The sequence below is a fragment of the Heptranchias perlo genome, chromosome 12 (assembly GCF_035084215.1).
Source record: "Heptranchias perlo isolate sHepPer1 chromosome 12, sHepPer1.hap1, whole genome shotgun sequence".
Lineage (NCBI taxonomy): Eukaryota > Metazoa > Chordata > Chondrichthyes > Hexanchiformes > Hexanchidae > Heptranchias > Heptranchias perlo.
Window position 1 is genome coordinate 30540131 of NC_090336.1, and position 15400 is coordinate 30555530.

The 15400-nt window shown below is 40.1% G+C and overlaps 1 protein-coding gene across 9 annotated transcripts in view; it reads left to right on the plus strand.

The window, feature by feature from the left end:
* The window catches only part of plekha7b (pleckstrin homology domain containing, family A member 7b), a 426620-nt gene that overhangs the window by 189656 nt on the left and 221564 nt on the right, over positions 1-15400 (plus strand). The window contains exon 1 of one of the 9 annotated variants that reach the window (XM_067993882.1): positions 1270-1355. The exons of 6 other annotated variants lie outside the window; for them this stretch is intronic. In XM_067993882.1, the coding sequence (XP_067849983.1) occupies positions 1285-1355 (71 nt within the window). In that variant the 5' untranslated portion in view covers positions 1270-1284. Of the gene's footprint in view, positions 1-1269; positions 1356-3795; positions 3872-9297; positions 9324-15400 lie in introns of those variants that run through there. 2 more of the 9 variants (XM_067993887.1, XM_067993884.1) reach the window with 2 other exon arrangements.

A 15400-nucleotide genomic window follows, 5' to 3' on the forward strand; every position in this document is an offset into this window, starting at 1 on the left:
CTATTAAACACTGGACATCTCAAAATAAAAGAGGCAGCCCTGAGTCCAGTGTTCAAACAGTACAAATGGCGAGAAACATGTCGACACCTTTCAAGCAGCAGGACAGGTCTGGAAAACCTTACCTTCAATCTTTCGGCTCATGCGTGAATAATGGCCTCTTAGGCAAGATACTGTAGGGCCTGTAGATCGTAATCCAGCAGGGAATTTTTAAGGAGAGAAGAAAGAGATAAAATTGACAAACTTAAAAAGTAAGGTGAGCAGAAAAGAAAGGAAGAGTCATCTCTTGGCTGTTGTCCCCCACTTGCTGGTAGAGGCACAGGTCAGTGTTGACGGAGGCTAGGTAGCAGTTTGTTGATCAGGTCAGCCACAATTGATGTCATGGCCTTAGAGAGAATGTTTTATTTTAAAAGAAAATCTTGAAAATATATTTTTTTCTCTTCCACCAATGTGGGTGAAATGAGCACTAATCAAAAGAAAACAGAACTACCTCTAGCGTGAACTAATTTGCAGACTTTGTTTAGTGATGCATCATAATTACATATTTTGTCTAATTAGTAGAAATATTATTATTGACACTCTAGCCGAAGTGACATTGTTTTCTATTCAGTTATGAGATGGAAGTAAGTGTGCGCAGCTTACAACAGAGCGATATAATGGAAAGACATATTATATTCTTCTTAACTTGTAAAAGGCTAGGGTTTTGGCAGTAAAAGGTGTACTATTCAGATAAGCCTAAGGGCTGCTTTCTTTATATGTGTTATACAGTTCAAACACCAGTTTGAGTGAAATATTAGCTTAATCTCAAAAAGCCATAGCAGTATTCAGTGACTTCAAACCGTAGAATTTTTGCATACTCCTTTCGGATTGTATGCATGTGTTGCATACCTTGCATTAAAGAAGATAAAAATAAAGCTTTCCTTTGAGGGAGCTGCTCCCATGACTAACAACATTTTTTTATTTATACCAGCCGTCTCCATCTTCATTAGCTGATGGAAGGGATTTGCAGTGTTCGCAGTACTTCATAGCAGGCACTGGCAGGCAGCCAGACAAGGCACTACTGCTGTTGTAAGGCAGTGGGTTTCTCCTTCAGCCCTCCATAGCACTGTCAATGCACGAGAAGAGCACATGAAAGATTTCTTCAGGACTCTGAGGAGTGCACCTTCTGTCCGTAGCAGAGAAGATGGGTCCTGACTCCTGACAGATTGTGTTGCCGTTAGGATTGTGTGACATTGGAAAACTGAATGCTATTTTATTTGCTTCGAGTGGCACCGAGACTGGGGCAGGATGTTGGGACGATTTGGATTTTCAAGTCTGCTACCTCAGGTGGCACATGCTTTCTATCAAGTACAAGACAGGTGTGTGTAAAGACTGTCCTGCTGAAGGTTTTCATTAATGACTGACTGGCATTTACTGTCAAGGTTAAATACAGTAAAGAGCAAATTATGTCTTGTGTAATTTGCACATGTCCTGGCTAGAATTTATTATCAATGGTCACATTGTGAAATTTAGTATGTTTTAACCCCTTCTGTGCAAGAAATTTAACTAGGCTGACGGGGCTAGATTTGTGGCTTGAAATATCTAATTAATGTGGTAGATGCAAGACAGAGTATCATCATTACGGGATCCAGGGCGTTTGAAGTCTCTCTTGCATGGATGCTGCATCCTTAACAAGTAATTTTAGCTATTACAGACTGACCTACACAGAGCTGTTTTCTAGATGGTGGCCACCATATTAAATATGTGCAATCACTCGTTGTTAAAGAAAATCCCATCTCTTCCTGTTTGATTATTATGCTTAAAGTGTTCCTTAGAATTATTTTGAAGTAAAATTGTTTGCAATAAGCAATGCTATACATGATTGAGCAGTGATCGTCTATACTGTACTTATTGTCAGATCTGTAAATTTCTGCAGACTGTTTGTCTGACACCCAGTCTTCAATGAACTGCAATTTTCTCCAGCTAAACATTAGGAAGACTGAAGCTATCATCTTCATCCCCTGGCACGATCTCTGTGCCCTCATTATCGATTCCATCCATCCCTCACCCTGGCCACTGTTCTCAGTCTGAACCAGACTGTTTGCAACCTCACCATCCTGTTTGACCCCGAGCTGAGCTTCCAACCCCATATACTCTCCATCACAGACAGCCTACTTCCATCTCAGTAATGTCGCCCGCCTCCGCCCCGACTGCAGTCAATCAATCAATAAACAACAACAACTTGCATTTATATAGTGCCTTCAACTTAATAAAAAACCCCAACGTGCTTCCCAGGAGCATTACCAAACAAAATTGGAGCATTGTAGGGCTGGAGGAGGTTACAGAGATAGGGAGGGGCGAGACCTTAGAGGGGTTTGAAAACCAGGATGAGAATTTTAAAATCGAGGCATTGTCGGACCGGGAGCCATTGTTGGTCAGCGAGCACAGGGATGATGGGTGAACAGGATTTGGCATGAGTTAGGATACGAACAACGTAGTTTTGGAAGAGCTCAAGTTTACAGAGGGTGCAAGGTGGGAGGCCGGCCAGGAGATGCCTTGCCACCTCCAGATTTGATTCAAAACAATGTTCTCATGGCTGACCTTCCATCCTCCATAAACTGCAGTTCATCTGAACCTCAGCAGCCCATAACCTATTCTGTACCAAATCCTGCTTACCATCAGCCTGGTCCTCACTGCTCAACATCAGCTCCTGTTCGCCAATGCCTCAACTTCAAAAATTTTCATCCTTGCGTTTAAATCACGCAGTGGTCTGATCCCTCCCATCTCAAACATTATCTATCACTACAACCGACCCCATCAAATTCTTAATTCTTCTGACTCCAGCCTCTCTTGCATTCCATCTCCCTTCACCCCACCATTGGCAGATGTGCTTTTAGCCACGTAGGCCTTTCGCTCTGGAACTCCTTCCCTAAAACCATCTGTCTCTTCACCTCCTTCTCTTCCTTTTAAGACCATCCTAAAACGCACATCTATGCCCAAACATTTTTTCACCCCTCCTAATATCTCCTGTTTTGGCTGGGCATCTGGCTTTCATTACATCTCTATGAAGATTCCTGAGGATATTTTGCTTTCTTAAAGATGCTATGTAAATGCAAGTTACATGTGTGGATGTCCACATACCCGTACCTTCGGCAGGGACCACTGGAGAATGATTGGGACTGGGATCCTGGCTGATTTTCCACTTCCTGCTTCAAAGCCACTGAGGTGTATGTATCATCTCAATTTCATTGTGGTTGACATCAACCAACTCAGCACAGAATAAGGATCAAAGATTGGGTCGTCTTTGATCTGTATGGAATCCTCTTCATTTAATTACTAGTTACTCTCAGATTTATATGGAAGGGGCTCGTCCCTCTTGTTGCTGCTCGTCGTCTGAATGGAACTGAAGTTTAGGCCAAAATGATGGCAATTGTTTGTTTAGTGCCCTGATCATTACATTTTAAATACTGTAGGATCATTTAAGTAGTGGAAGTTACATGGTGTATATTGGATTTGCTTTTATTGTTTGTGAAGAGTTCGGATGGTTAGTTGTTTTGGTGTAGTACGTAAAAAGTGCACACTATTGTGTGCTTGTTTTTGTGCAGGATGTTTTCCAGCTTTTGTTAACAGTTCCTTTGGTTGTGGCAGTGAAGTTAATAGAAATTCCTGGGAGGGGCGTGTTGTGATGAGCTGATACTATTTATGTCTGATGACCTATAAGGGAGTGCACCTTTGTGGGAGTAAGATTGCTTAAGTTAGTTTCATGTGAGAATCAATTGGTTTCAAAACAAAGAGGATTCGGAAGAGAGTGGTTTTAAAACTTTATCTCCGTGGCTGGGGATTGAGTATCTTCCCTGTGTCTTACAAAGAACTCCTGGTTTTTCGAGTCTGGAAGGTAAGTCTCCTTTTTCCCTTTCCGTGGGTAATTTTATAAAAAGTTCAGTGTCTGATTACTGAGTTTTTGATTAACCTAACTTTTTTGCTTTTGTTCTGTTAAAATGATGCCTTTGGAGAGCCTAGGTTTAAATTGCAGCTTTCACTATCACTTGTACTTGGCTACCCTTGCAGCAACTCACCAAGCTTACTTTGACAACATCTACCACCCCCATGACCTCCACAACTAAGGACAGGAATGTGGGAACACCATCACTTCCAAGTTACTTTTTCTTGTGCTTCAACTTAATGTGCATTTAGACTACAAGAGTGCAGATCTGCAGGTCTCCTGCACGCTAGTATAAACAAGCCTAAGTTACAAGAACTAACATCACTGTAGACACATGAAAATGTGGGCCTATAATTCTATCACTGGAGTAAAGTAAATCTGGGGAACTAGATCCACGTATTTGCTCTGAGGGTCTCTTTATTCGTGGCAGAGCTCAGCAAGAAAATGCAAAGCGGTTCATGAAGTGGAAAGCAATACATGAAGATTGTTCTTCCAAAACTATATCTGGAGTCCAATGCTATAGTGAATAAATAACAACATCTCTAATATGTACAAAATAAGGCTGGAAAAATGCGTCAAGGCCGACAATAGATTTACCTAGTTTTGGAGTTCTACAATTGCAGTGATTTTCTTAACATTTGTGTATTTTTTTTAAAAAACACTTCTTTAGGCTATTAGAATATCAAAAATATAAATCCAGGGTTAATTTTTTTGGCTTACTGCTGAAAATATCCAAAGTAGATTAAGTTACTTTATGAAATTTGGTTGTGTAAAGCTGCCTTTTTACATCTGTTGAATGGGTGTTAGTGCTTTGACTGGCTATCAGTGTATTATTAAAGCTCTGCTGCACTCACTCTGAGTGCTGTTGATGGAATTCTTATTGTGTCCTTCACTAGCCTCTGAAGAAAGATTCAGCCACCGCTGGTGTGACTGGCATACCCAGCTCAGGCTTTGTTGAAAACTGTTCTAGACCCTTTTTAAAGAAAACAGTTTACTTATTAGACTTAATTATTTGCAGCTCAGTGTGCAGGATGTAGCATTGAGCAAGTATCTGGGGTTTTAAACCGAATCAGTGATTTTATAATAGAAGCCTGCTTCAGATGATAAAATGTCTGATATATGTACGAACCTTTTCATTTAATATTGTGCAATTTGTTGCCTTTTCAATTTTAAAAAATCGTATGGGGCATAAACTAATAATCCCTCATCTGAGTTTGGCATTATGGCTCATTTCAGAGGCTAGTGAAGGACACAATAAATATTCCATCAACAAACACTCAAAGCCTACTGCAAGACCAGACAGCTGTTTCCTAGACTGGTCATAGGGTGGTACGCAATACACAGAAATTATCTGGGTGATTTGTCTGTCATCTGTCATCATGGTGTTGGGGGTAATATACTGGCATGGATAGGGGATTGACGATCTAACAGAAAACAAAGAGTCGGGATAAAAGGGTCATTTACAAAATGGCAATCTGTAACTAGTGGGGTGCCGCAGGGCTCGGTGCTGGGGCCTCAACTATTTACAATATATATCAATGACTTGGATGAAGGAACAGAGTGTCTTGTGGCCACATTTGCTGCTGATACAAAGATACGTGGAAAAGCAAGTTGCAATGAGGACACAAGGTGTCTGCAAAGGGATATTGACAAGTTAACGTATGGGCAAAAATTTGGCAGATGGAATATAATGTGGGAAAATGTGAAGCAATTCACTTTGGGAGGAAAAATAAAATAGCAAAATATTATTTGAATGGAGAAATACTACAAAATGCTGCGGTACAGAGGGATCTGGGTGTCCTCGTACATGAAACACAAAAAGTCAACATCCAGGTGCAGCAGGTAATCCGGAAGGCAAACGGAATATTGGCCTTTATTTCTAGGGGGATGGAGTATAAAAGCAGCGAAGTCATGCTACAACTGTACAGGGTGCTGGTGAGACCACACCTGGAGTACTGTGTACAGTTCTGGTCCCCTTATTTAAGGAAGGAATACTTGCATTGGAGGCAGTTCAGAGAAGGTTCACTAGGTTGATTCCTGATATGGAAAGGTTGTCTTATGAGGAAAGATTGAACAGATTGGGTCTATACTCATTGAATTTTGGAAGAATGAGAGGAGATCTTATTGAAACATACAAGATCCTGAGGGGACTTGATAGGGTCGATGCTGAGAGGATGTTACCCCTCATGGGGGAATCTAAAACTAGGGGGCATAGTCTCAGAATAAGGGGTCGCCCTTTTAAGATGGAAATGAGGAGGAATTTCTTCTCCCAGAGGGTCGTGAATCTTTGGAATTCTTTATCCCAAAAAGCTGTGGAGGCTGAATCATTGAATACATTCAAGGCTGAGTTCGACAAATTTTTGATCAGCAAGGGAGTCAAAGGATATGGGGAAGGAGCGGGAAAGTGGAGTTGAGGTAAAAATCAGATCAACCATGATCTCATTGAATGGCGGAGCAGGGCCGAATGGCCTACTCCTGCTCCTATCTCTTATGGTCTGCTCAGCTCTTCTCCATGATGGAACTATTGAGAATTGGGAGTTTATGGTATTAGTGGCAACCTGTCTTTTGCCATTTGTTGGCACACGGCTGCAGTTAGACTGAATCTTTGCATTAATACAAAATGGTTTTGGGTGTGCAATGTTGCAAAAATGCCAGCATAACTTGGCCAATTTCATTTTTTTAATGCTTTTCCATGTTGGCTTCTAATGGAGCTCCTCCTAATTAGTGCTGAATCCTAGATCGTTTAAGTGCAACCTTTGCTTAGTGATTGCATGCTAGCCTCTGAGTCAGAAGGTTATGGGTTCAGTCCCCACTTTAGAAACTTGAGCACATAACCTAGGCCTACAGTACTGACAGAGTGCTGCACTGTGGGAGGTGCCATCTTTCAGATGAGACTTAAAATGTCTGCCCTCACAGGTGGACATAAAAAATTGTAAACAATTTTACAACACCAAGTTACAGTCCAGCAATTTTATTTTAAATTCACAAGCTTTCGGAGGCTTCCTCCTTCGTCAGGTGAACGATGTGAAAACATCGTTCACCTGACGAAGGAGGAAGCCTCCGAAAGCTTGTGAATTTAAAATAAAATTGCTGGACTATAACTTGGTGTTGTAAAATTGTTTACAATTGTCAACCCCAGTCCATCACCGGCATCTCCACATCATGACATAAAAAATGGTAGGATTAGAAGAAATGGGGAGTACTTATAGTGTTCTGGCAAATATTTATCCCTCAACCAACATTACTAAAAACAGACTTGCTGGTCATTTATCTCATAACTGTGGGACCTTGCTGTGTGCAAATTTGCTGCCACATTTCCTATATTACAACACTGACTACACTTCAAAAGCACTATGAAGTGCTTTGGGACGTCCTGTGCACATGATATAAAGGCGCGATATAAATGTAAGTTTTTTAAAAATTTATTTTTATTTTTGTTTTAGAACACTTATGGGAATACTTATATACCTGTGGGTGTTCTTAACTGGGTACAAAGATAGCCTTCCTATGATAAAAAGTAGTTAATCCTTGGCCACAGCACTTCAAATTAGCACCAGAAGTGTAGAAGTCCCATAATAAAATAAGTATCAATGAAGAAGGTTATTTAGCCCTTTTTAGTTCTTCCACCCATTAACTCTAAGTTCCACCCCTCCCTCACACCATTACAGCATCAATTTTTTTTAGTAAAATAATTCCAGGCGTTTTGCCTCCATTACTCAGTCTGAAAGTCCATTCCATGTATTGATCACTGTGTGAAGAACTTGTTGACATCAGTCTTAAATTTGCCTCTTATGAGTTGAACTTGTGTTCCCTTGTGCCACAATTTAGTTTAAAGAGATATTCTGGTTGTGTCTTTTCCACACCTTTTTACTGTTTTGAATACCACAATAAGATCACTGTTCAGTCTGCACCTTTCAAGATTGGAAAGCCTGGGGTGGATCTCTGCTGCTTGAGCAAGATAGGTCAGCCAGTTTATATTTCAAGCAGAGTCTATGGCAGAAGAACTGTAAATTTGCCTTTGACTACATTCTAATAAAGTAAAATCACCAAAATTTGCAGATGGCCTTGAGATTCATCAGACTTTTGGCTCTGCCCCCAAACCCCTGTTCTTTCAAAATGATGGTGTTCCTGAACTTAGTCCATGGTCCGTTCTGTTCTTGCCAGATATTGCACCGTGTAGGCTTTATTTTTATGATTCAGATGTTGTTTCACAGATAGCCAGCTGCAGTTTTGGCCAGAAATTGGCTGTGTGAAATACTAACCATGAGAGGGAATAAGTGAAGTGACTGTTTAGTAGCAGAAGGCCTAATGACTTCAGAGAAAAAAAGCATTCCCTCCTCATTACAGTACAGTAGAATTAACAATGCTGTAATTGGGAACCATACAGAATGCTTCAGGTAGTGAGGCACAAGTTATCAAGAGGGTGTTACATGGTTTCTCCATTTGCAAGGATTTATGGTATGTAAGAAAGTATTAATGAGGGACTTAAACATTTTTTTTCCCCCTGCTGTTAATCTATGTGCTGTAATGTGAGTTCTTGGAATACTGGTACTGAAGTCTTTAGTCTCAATAAATCATTTAAAATGTCGTGACAATAGATTGATGAGATGCAGTGCACACACCTGCATCTGAAGTTGTTATTCATGTCATGGTTTCCAAGACTGCAATGAAGCACATAAATGTGTGAGATTCAAACCAGTTTTGATGTTAAAAATGAACATGTTATGAGTCATGTCAAATAGGCTCCTTTAATTAATGATGATTCTATCTGTTGTGGCAGTATGAGACAAATTATTGTAATCTGACGCAGGAAGTGCAAGAACTTTCTCTTGTAAATGGCCACAAAGGGTGTCACATTAGTGATCCAGCTAAGATTCCTAGATCAACGTGCAAGTTTGCGAGAGGATGGAGGTGAATGCTTGTTTTGTGCGGATCAAATGAATATATGTGGCCATGTTGCTGTAATTGCACTCTGAACGGTAAGGATGTAGTACTGGAATGCAAACTGCTATAATAAGATTATCATGCAGATCAGGGTGATGGTCAAAGTTGCATTTGTCTGGGAATCTGCTTTGTTTTATCTTGTGACAAATCAGCTGGTAGAAGTATGTGGCAGACCATGGTTTAAGCTGTCATTAGGACTGAGCTAAATGCTGTGCCCCAGCTTCACTAATTATTTGTCACCAGGTTATTCAGTTCAGTGCTGCAGTTTATTGAGTCAGGAATTTATAAATTGCCAGACATATTACAAATTAGCAGTTTAACTGCCTGTGTGGTCCTGAGCCATACAGATCAGGAAGGTTCCCAGTCTGAATCAATATCTTCAGGAGAGGGCAGGGGGAGACGAGAGAAGAAATCGAGAGAGAAATATTAAATATAAAGAAAACGAACATATGAAAAGCAGGTTAGTCATTTTTGTTTTGCCTCTGTTTGCGTCTTGCCACAAAAATGACACTTTTTCTATTTTTACTCTTTCCAATTGGCAGCACATCAAACTTATAAGTGAAATTGCTAACTGATGCTTTCGCATAACACTTGTGCTCCGACTGTAAAATATATGCAAGTAAACCTGCTGATCTAGATGAGGAATTTCAGATTCTCTATATCTAATGTAATGGGAGAAGAATTGAAATCAAGAAACAGCCACGTGACTGCTGGATCCTAAATTCACTGTTTATTTCTTCACTAAATTTTTGTTGCTCCCAGTCAGACAGTTTTAATAGCAAACAAAATGATTCATTATGACAGTTTTTCTATACTTTTTATTGTTGTTATAAGTCTCCCTAAGGCTTCCATGTCTTCTGATAAGACTCAAAGAGCTATCAACATGTTGCATTACATGTTTCCCTGTCTCATGTTTGGCACTACTTTTGCCAATCATTCACAGGAATATCAGAAGAGGTTCTTTTTAATAAATAGTATGATTAAAATTAATAATAATGGTACTGCAAATTGTAATTTTTTTCTGGGACGAAAACCTTGTCAGTAAAAATACTTCCTAAATATATGTGTCCTTTTATTGTTTGCCTTCATATTTATGTTAAAATTATGATCTTGGTAATTAAATGGATAATTGTAGGTTCTGAGGTATTACAGTGACTACCATTACTAGGTCTATTCGTAGACATACTTTGTTGCTCCCCCAGGAACCTGTCATAAAATTATTGATTATCTTGGATGGGAATTTAAATCCGATTAATTTCTGAATCCATAGTTGATTTGGATGTTGTTATTTTATGAAGTGGTTATCCATTATGAAATGGACCTGTTAAATCCGACAGCTGTGTTGGTTGTTTGTGTTGCATGCAACGCTATGAAAACTTCTGCTTCCTGATTGGTCATTTTCTGCAAAGTCCATATGTCCATTTCTGTATATTTTCAAACATCTTCCTATGGCCTATCGAAAGTTAACTTTAGCCAAAGTATTTGCAGTCAGACCCCTGCTTCACACATTGCATGCAGGTCAGAAGTGATGGGCTCATTATCATGTCTGCTTGTCCTGCAGAGAAGGCCCAGCTGCATTAGAGATGTGCTGGAGGAATCAATTTTTTTTACTCTGATGTCTCCTTCAGTTATGTTTGGGCTGCCTCCTCAGTGCTCCCAAGTTTGAAATGCCTATCTGCCCCAGCCTCAACATTGCATGCCCCCTTGCCCCAGGATGCATTTAGGTAGCCTCTTCAGTATTGGCTGCATCTAATTGGAGCTGAAGAAAACTTGCATTTATATAGTGCTTTTCACAACTGTACAATGTTCCAAAGTGTTTCACAGCCAATGAATTATTTTTGTGTATATTCTTATCATTCTCCTACCTATTAGTTTTGATTTATTTTAAACTGAGTTACTGGTGATGCTTTCACCAAGATTGTTTAATGTATTGGTACCAACATAGTATAGGAAAAGTCAAACTTATGCTGACACCATTGTAATGTGTTGTGTGATCCTCTTAATTCATCACTTCAAATTGTTCCCACAACAGCCACTACCAGTGACAGACCTGCAGCCACTAGTACTTCACCCTAGTGCCTATATAGTTCAAAGCGCATTCTCTCAACCAAGCCAAGCTTGAAAGGGCAAAATCTATAATTGAGCTGCTGGGTAATTTTTTTCCCCCCATAATTCAAATAGACGTAACACTCCAGGGCATCGTTAAAATCTTCATGCAGATTGGCTAATTAGAGTGAAAGTGCAGACTCAATATTGCATTTTTAATATATACGCCGTCTTTTCCTGGGTTACCATGGCTCTTTCACCAAAGTTATGATGGACGAGCAGGAGGAATCCTGTGGAAATTCAACTCCTTTTATGTATTTAGTTTCACCCTTTCTAGACTGTCTCGCTTCACACCGATGGAGACTTGCAACAGCAACTGAAGGTGCTTTTATGTTGCATGAGACCAGCGCTGGTGCTGCTGGGTTCCAGAATATGCTGTTCGTGTATTGGATTAACGTGCAGTTCTAAATAAGACATATTGGGTGCTTGCCTTAATACTGTAACTATTATTTTTTGCCTTCTGAAGTTTGTTTATGGCTTTGCTGTTGCTGTGAAGAGAAGTGTTGGAAGATGTTATAATCTGGTCCAACAAGATTCGGGATGTTAGTGGCAGAATTTGTTAGTGCTTTAATGAGTTGTAACTTAAACCAACTACATGGCAATGAATCACTCTCAGTAACTTTTCTTTATTTTTCTCTTTCCTCATGTACTGTCCTCTCGCCTGAGGGGTTGACTGCTTGCTGGGGTATGGTTTCATTACGGTAGTTGCCGCCTTGTACCTTGACCAAATGGTTATGTGTCAGCCTTGATGGCCATTGTTGGCAGGCTGTTTGACCATGGGGCATCACAGTTGGGCCTGAACCTATCCACTTCTGGTGTTTGGACAGGCACTTGCAGCATAGGCTATTGAATAGTGATCAGAATTGGGTGTTCTAGGCAATTATTTTCCTCTCCTAACTAAACTGGGGGTAAGTACATTTATAGCTATAGAAAAAATATTTGCTTTTTTTTCGCTCAATCTCATCCAAAGGTTGCTTCAATTGGGGGAAATTGTTACAAAGTCCAGTATTTAATGTTCATTTGGAGTATTGATTTAGAATATTTATTTAGCAACAGCGTTTGAATATATTTGAAAAACCTCTTATCTTCTGCTATTTTAAAAATCAACGGCGATCATTGGGGGTAAAATTGGACATGGGCGGGGATGCAAAACATCCGGATTGGCATTTGCCGACCGTTATACAACACACCCGGCCTTCAGTTCTGTTGAAGTGAATGAAACTCTCAGATGGACATTTAAATTAATTAATTAAAATTGAGAACATAATGGAAATTCCTATAGGAATCTGGTATCTTAATGACTGTTACATATGTACTGTGAATGCAAAAAAAAACCCCAGCAGACCTATAACGTGAGACTTTGTGGAGTGAATTTCATTGAGTTAGACATATTTGGAATCCCAGGTGAATTTGCAACAAAGATACATACAAAAAATTTGTCTAAGGCAAAGCAGTTTTTAGCCCTTTCATTCAAGACTGTACAGAGATGCCAATCATTTGTGGAATGAATTTGCTAAATAACTTTTGATTAATTTTTCTCTTTTCAAATAAAATTGTCAAAAATTTCTTATGAAACTGATCAGAATGTGAGAAACAGGATGATGTGCAGAGAGGTTATATTGAATACCATTTTTTTCTGGAGATTTTTATCTTGTGTCTTATTGTTTCCTGGCCTTGATATAAAAGCAAAGCAGTTGAGGTGCAATTGTTTCAGATTTGTATTAGATAGAGTTGTGCTGAAAACTTACCTCAGTTTTGCACTGCTCATATTGCACTATTAATGCAAAATAAGTCTGGGATTTGTTTTGGTGGTACTTAGTCAATTGTGAAGGAATTTTGAAATGAAGAGTAAACTGTTTGTTTATTTTGCATTAATAGTGCAATATGAGCAGCATTATCTGTGCTTGTAGTGTCACATCAGTTATAGTTTTGTGCATTTGTTGGCAATCTGATTGTGTGTTAACCAGCAAGACAATTCTGGGGTTAGACTTATTGGGGGTGAAATTGGACCTCGCTGCTCCAGTTTTCTGGGTGGAAAACAGATGCAAAGAGGTTTAATTTCGGGACCCAACCTCCAAATGACGTCAGAAATACTTGTGGTGCCACTGTGGTTCGGGCGATGTAGAGGCGTCCTTGGCGACTGCCTGAAACAAGTGTTAGGCCGCTTGACTTAGGCCCTTTATTAACATAACGTCTGTTTCAGCACCCAAACCAGCCATTGGTTTACACTGAACGCAGCAGGTATCAGGCTTGCTGCATTCAGGATTACCAGGTCTACAAGTGGCCTAACCAGCAGTCCTTAAAGAGACAGCTGGAGACTGCCACGAAAAAGGTAAGTTTAAAAAAAAATACTTCCCTGAATGTGGAGACAGGAGGAGCATGGTCCTGCCCCCGGCCTCTTCAGGAGTGTGCTGCTCCCAGATTTCACCCTGATTCAGGCAATGTTGGAAATGTACAGTAGGTGCAACAGCACCTAAAATTTTTTTCCCCCCCTGTGGTCGGCCAAACACCGCACACAAACGTCCCCCCTCCCCCCACCGCATGCACATACACGCACGCACAGATACCTCGCATGTATGCAGACAACGCACAGACACTGCGCACACAGTATGCACACCAAACACAGATACCATGCACACCACACATACCACGCACGCACAGGTGCCACACATGCACACATCACCATGCTTAAAAATCTCCAAATCAAACTACTGAGAAATCCACATAAGTAGAGTTTCTATTTGCCTGACGGAGTGCATACCCTCTCCTCGTAAGCAGGTTTGCAAGAGCTAGTATGCAACTTAATCATGGTGGACATGAAGACCTGCATATCTGGCCTCAGGTAATGCTCCTGGTTACCCATACCTATGCATTTGAACCGGTTTGAATGAAGGATCCATCCAAAATGTTAACCTTTCTCTTTCAGATGCTGACTGACCTGCTGTGAAATTACAGCATATTCTGTTTTTTAGCTTTTATTTCCAGCATTTATTTGCTTTTCATTTGATCTGCTTTTCCCTAATTTTTACATTGCTAAAGCATGTAATATTTCTATTTTATTTAGTTCTACATTCTATCTACTCACATGCTGCCTTGGCTATTGAAACTAATGCTTCCTGTAACACCTCGGCCAATTGGGCCAAGTCACTGTTTTGCTCTAATGATGGGAAAGTTTGTAGGTTGTAGAAGAAAAATTCTACACCTGTGGGAATGGGCGGAATTGACTATAATGCTGAACATTTAGATCAACATGGCATTTTGCGAGTTTGTGTGGAATGGGGCTCGAATAAAATTGAAGCAAAACCACTCCTTTTACAAGATTTCCCTGTGTTTCTGCTCAGAATTGGCTTAAATACACACTGGGGGTGATTTTAAACCCCAAGAACGGGTGGGTGGGAGTTGAAAATAGTTGTTGGGTTGCGACCGCAACCCCGTTTTATTTCTGGGTTTGACGTCAGCGTGTAAAATTACAGGCTTCCCACTGGGAATGCACAGTCCGAAAATTTTGTGGTTGCGACCCAAAAGAAACAACTATTTTCAACTCCCACCCGTCCACAACTCACCCGTCTTTGGGGTTTAAAATCACCCCCACCATCTCCAAATAGTTGTAACATCAGTAGCCAGAGGGAAAGAACATAGCTCCCACTGAGCACTGGTTTGCCTGGAGTACTGTGTACATTTCTGCTCACCATACTACAGTGGGAATGTTCTGGCTTTACAGAGGGTACAGAGTGGGGCAACTAAATGGATACCAGATATTCGGCAGCCGAGCTACCGTGAGAGAATAAAGATGCTGGGAATGTTTAAATTTGACAAAAGAAGGCTAAGGAGAGACCTTATCAAAGCTTTAGAGATTCTAAGGGGTGTAGATTCATAGTAAACATGTGAAATAGACTGCCCTGGGAGACCATGAAAACAAATTTGAGCAATCTTTTGGTGAAAGAAGCAATGGATTTGAAAGGAATCGTTTGAACTCTGGAACTGGCCTGATGGACTGTAATGGCCTTTTGCAGCCCTGTACATGTCTGTATTTCAGCAGCCATATTGTAACTTGCTGGTCCTCTACCTCTCAACCAGGTACCTACCAAATAAATTGCACCATTACCTCCAGGACGAGGCTTGCTTTGCTGCAATTGGAAATTTTAATTCATACTGTTACATCTGTTTAAGAAAATAATTCTAAATTAGATTCAACTTAAACGTTTCTTATTTTGCTATAGCTCTGGAAATGAATTTTGGTGCAGAACCTACGTTTGTCAATATATGTTGCTAATTCATTTAGTAAATATTGTTGTATAGAGCATTTGTAAAGTGTGCTAAAGATCTCTGGAGGCTAGTGAAAGGCACTGAACCTGATCAATGATGAGATGTTCTCGATTTTTGAAGTAGGTAAAAGTCTGTTAACCCAATGATTTGATTTTTGTTTTATTA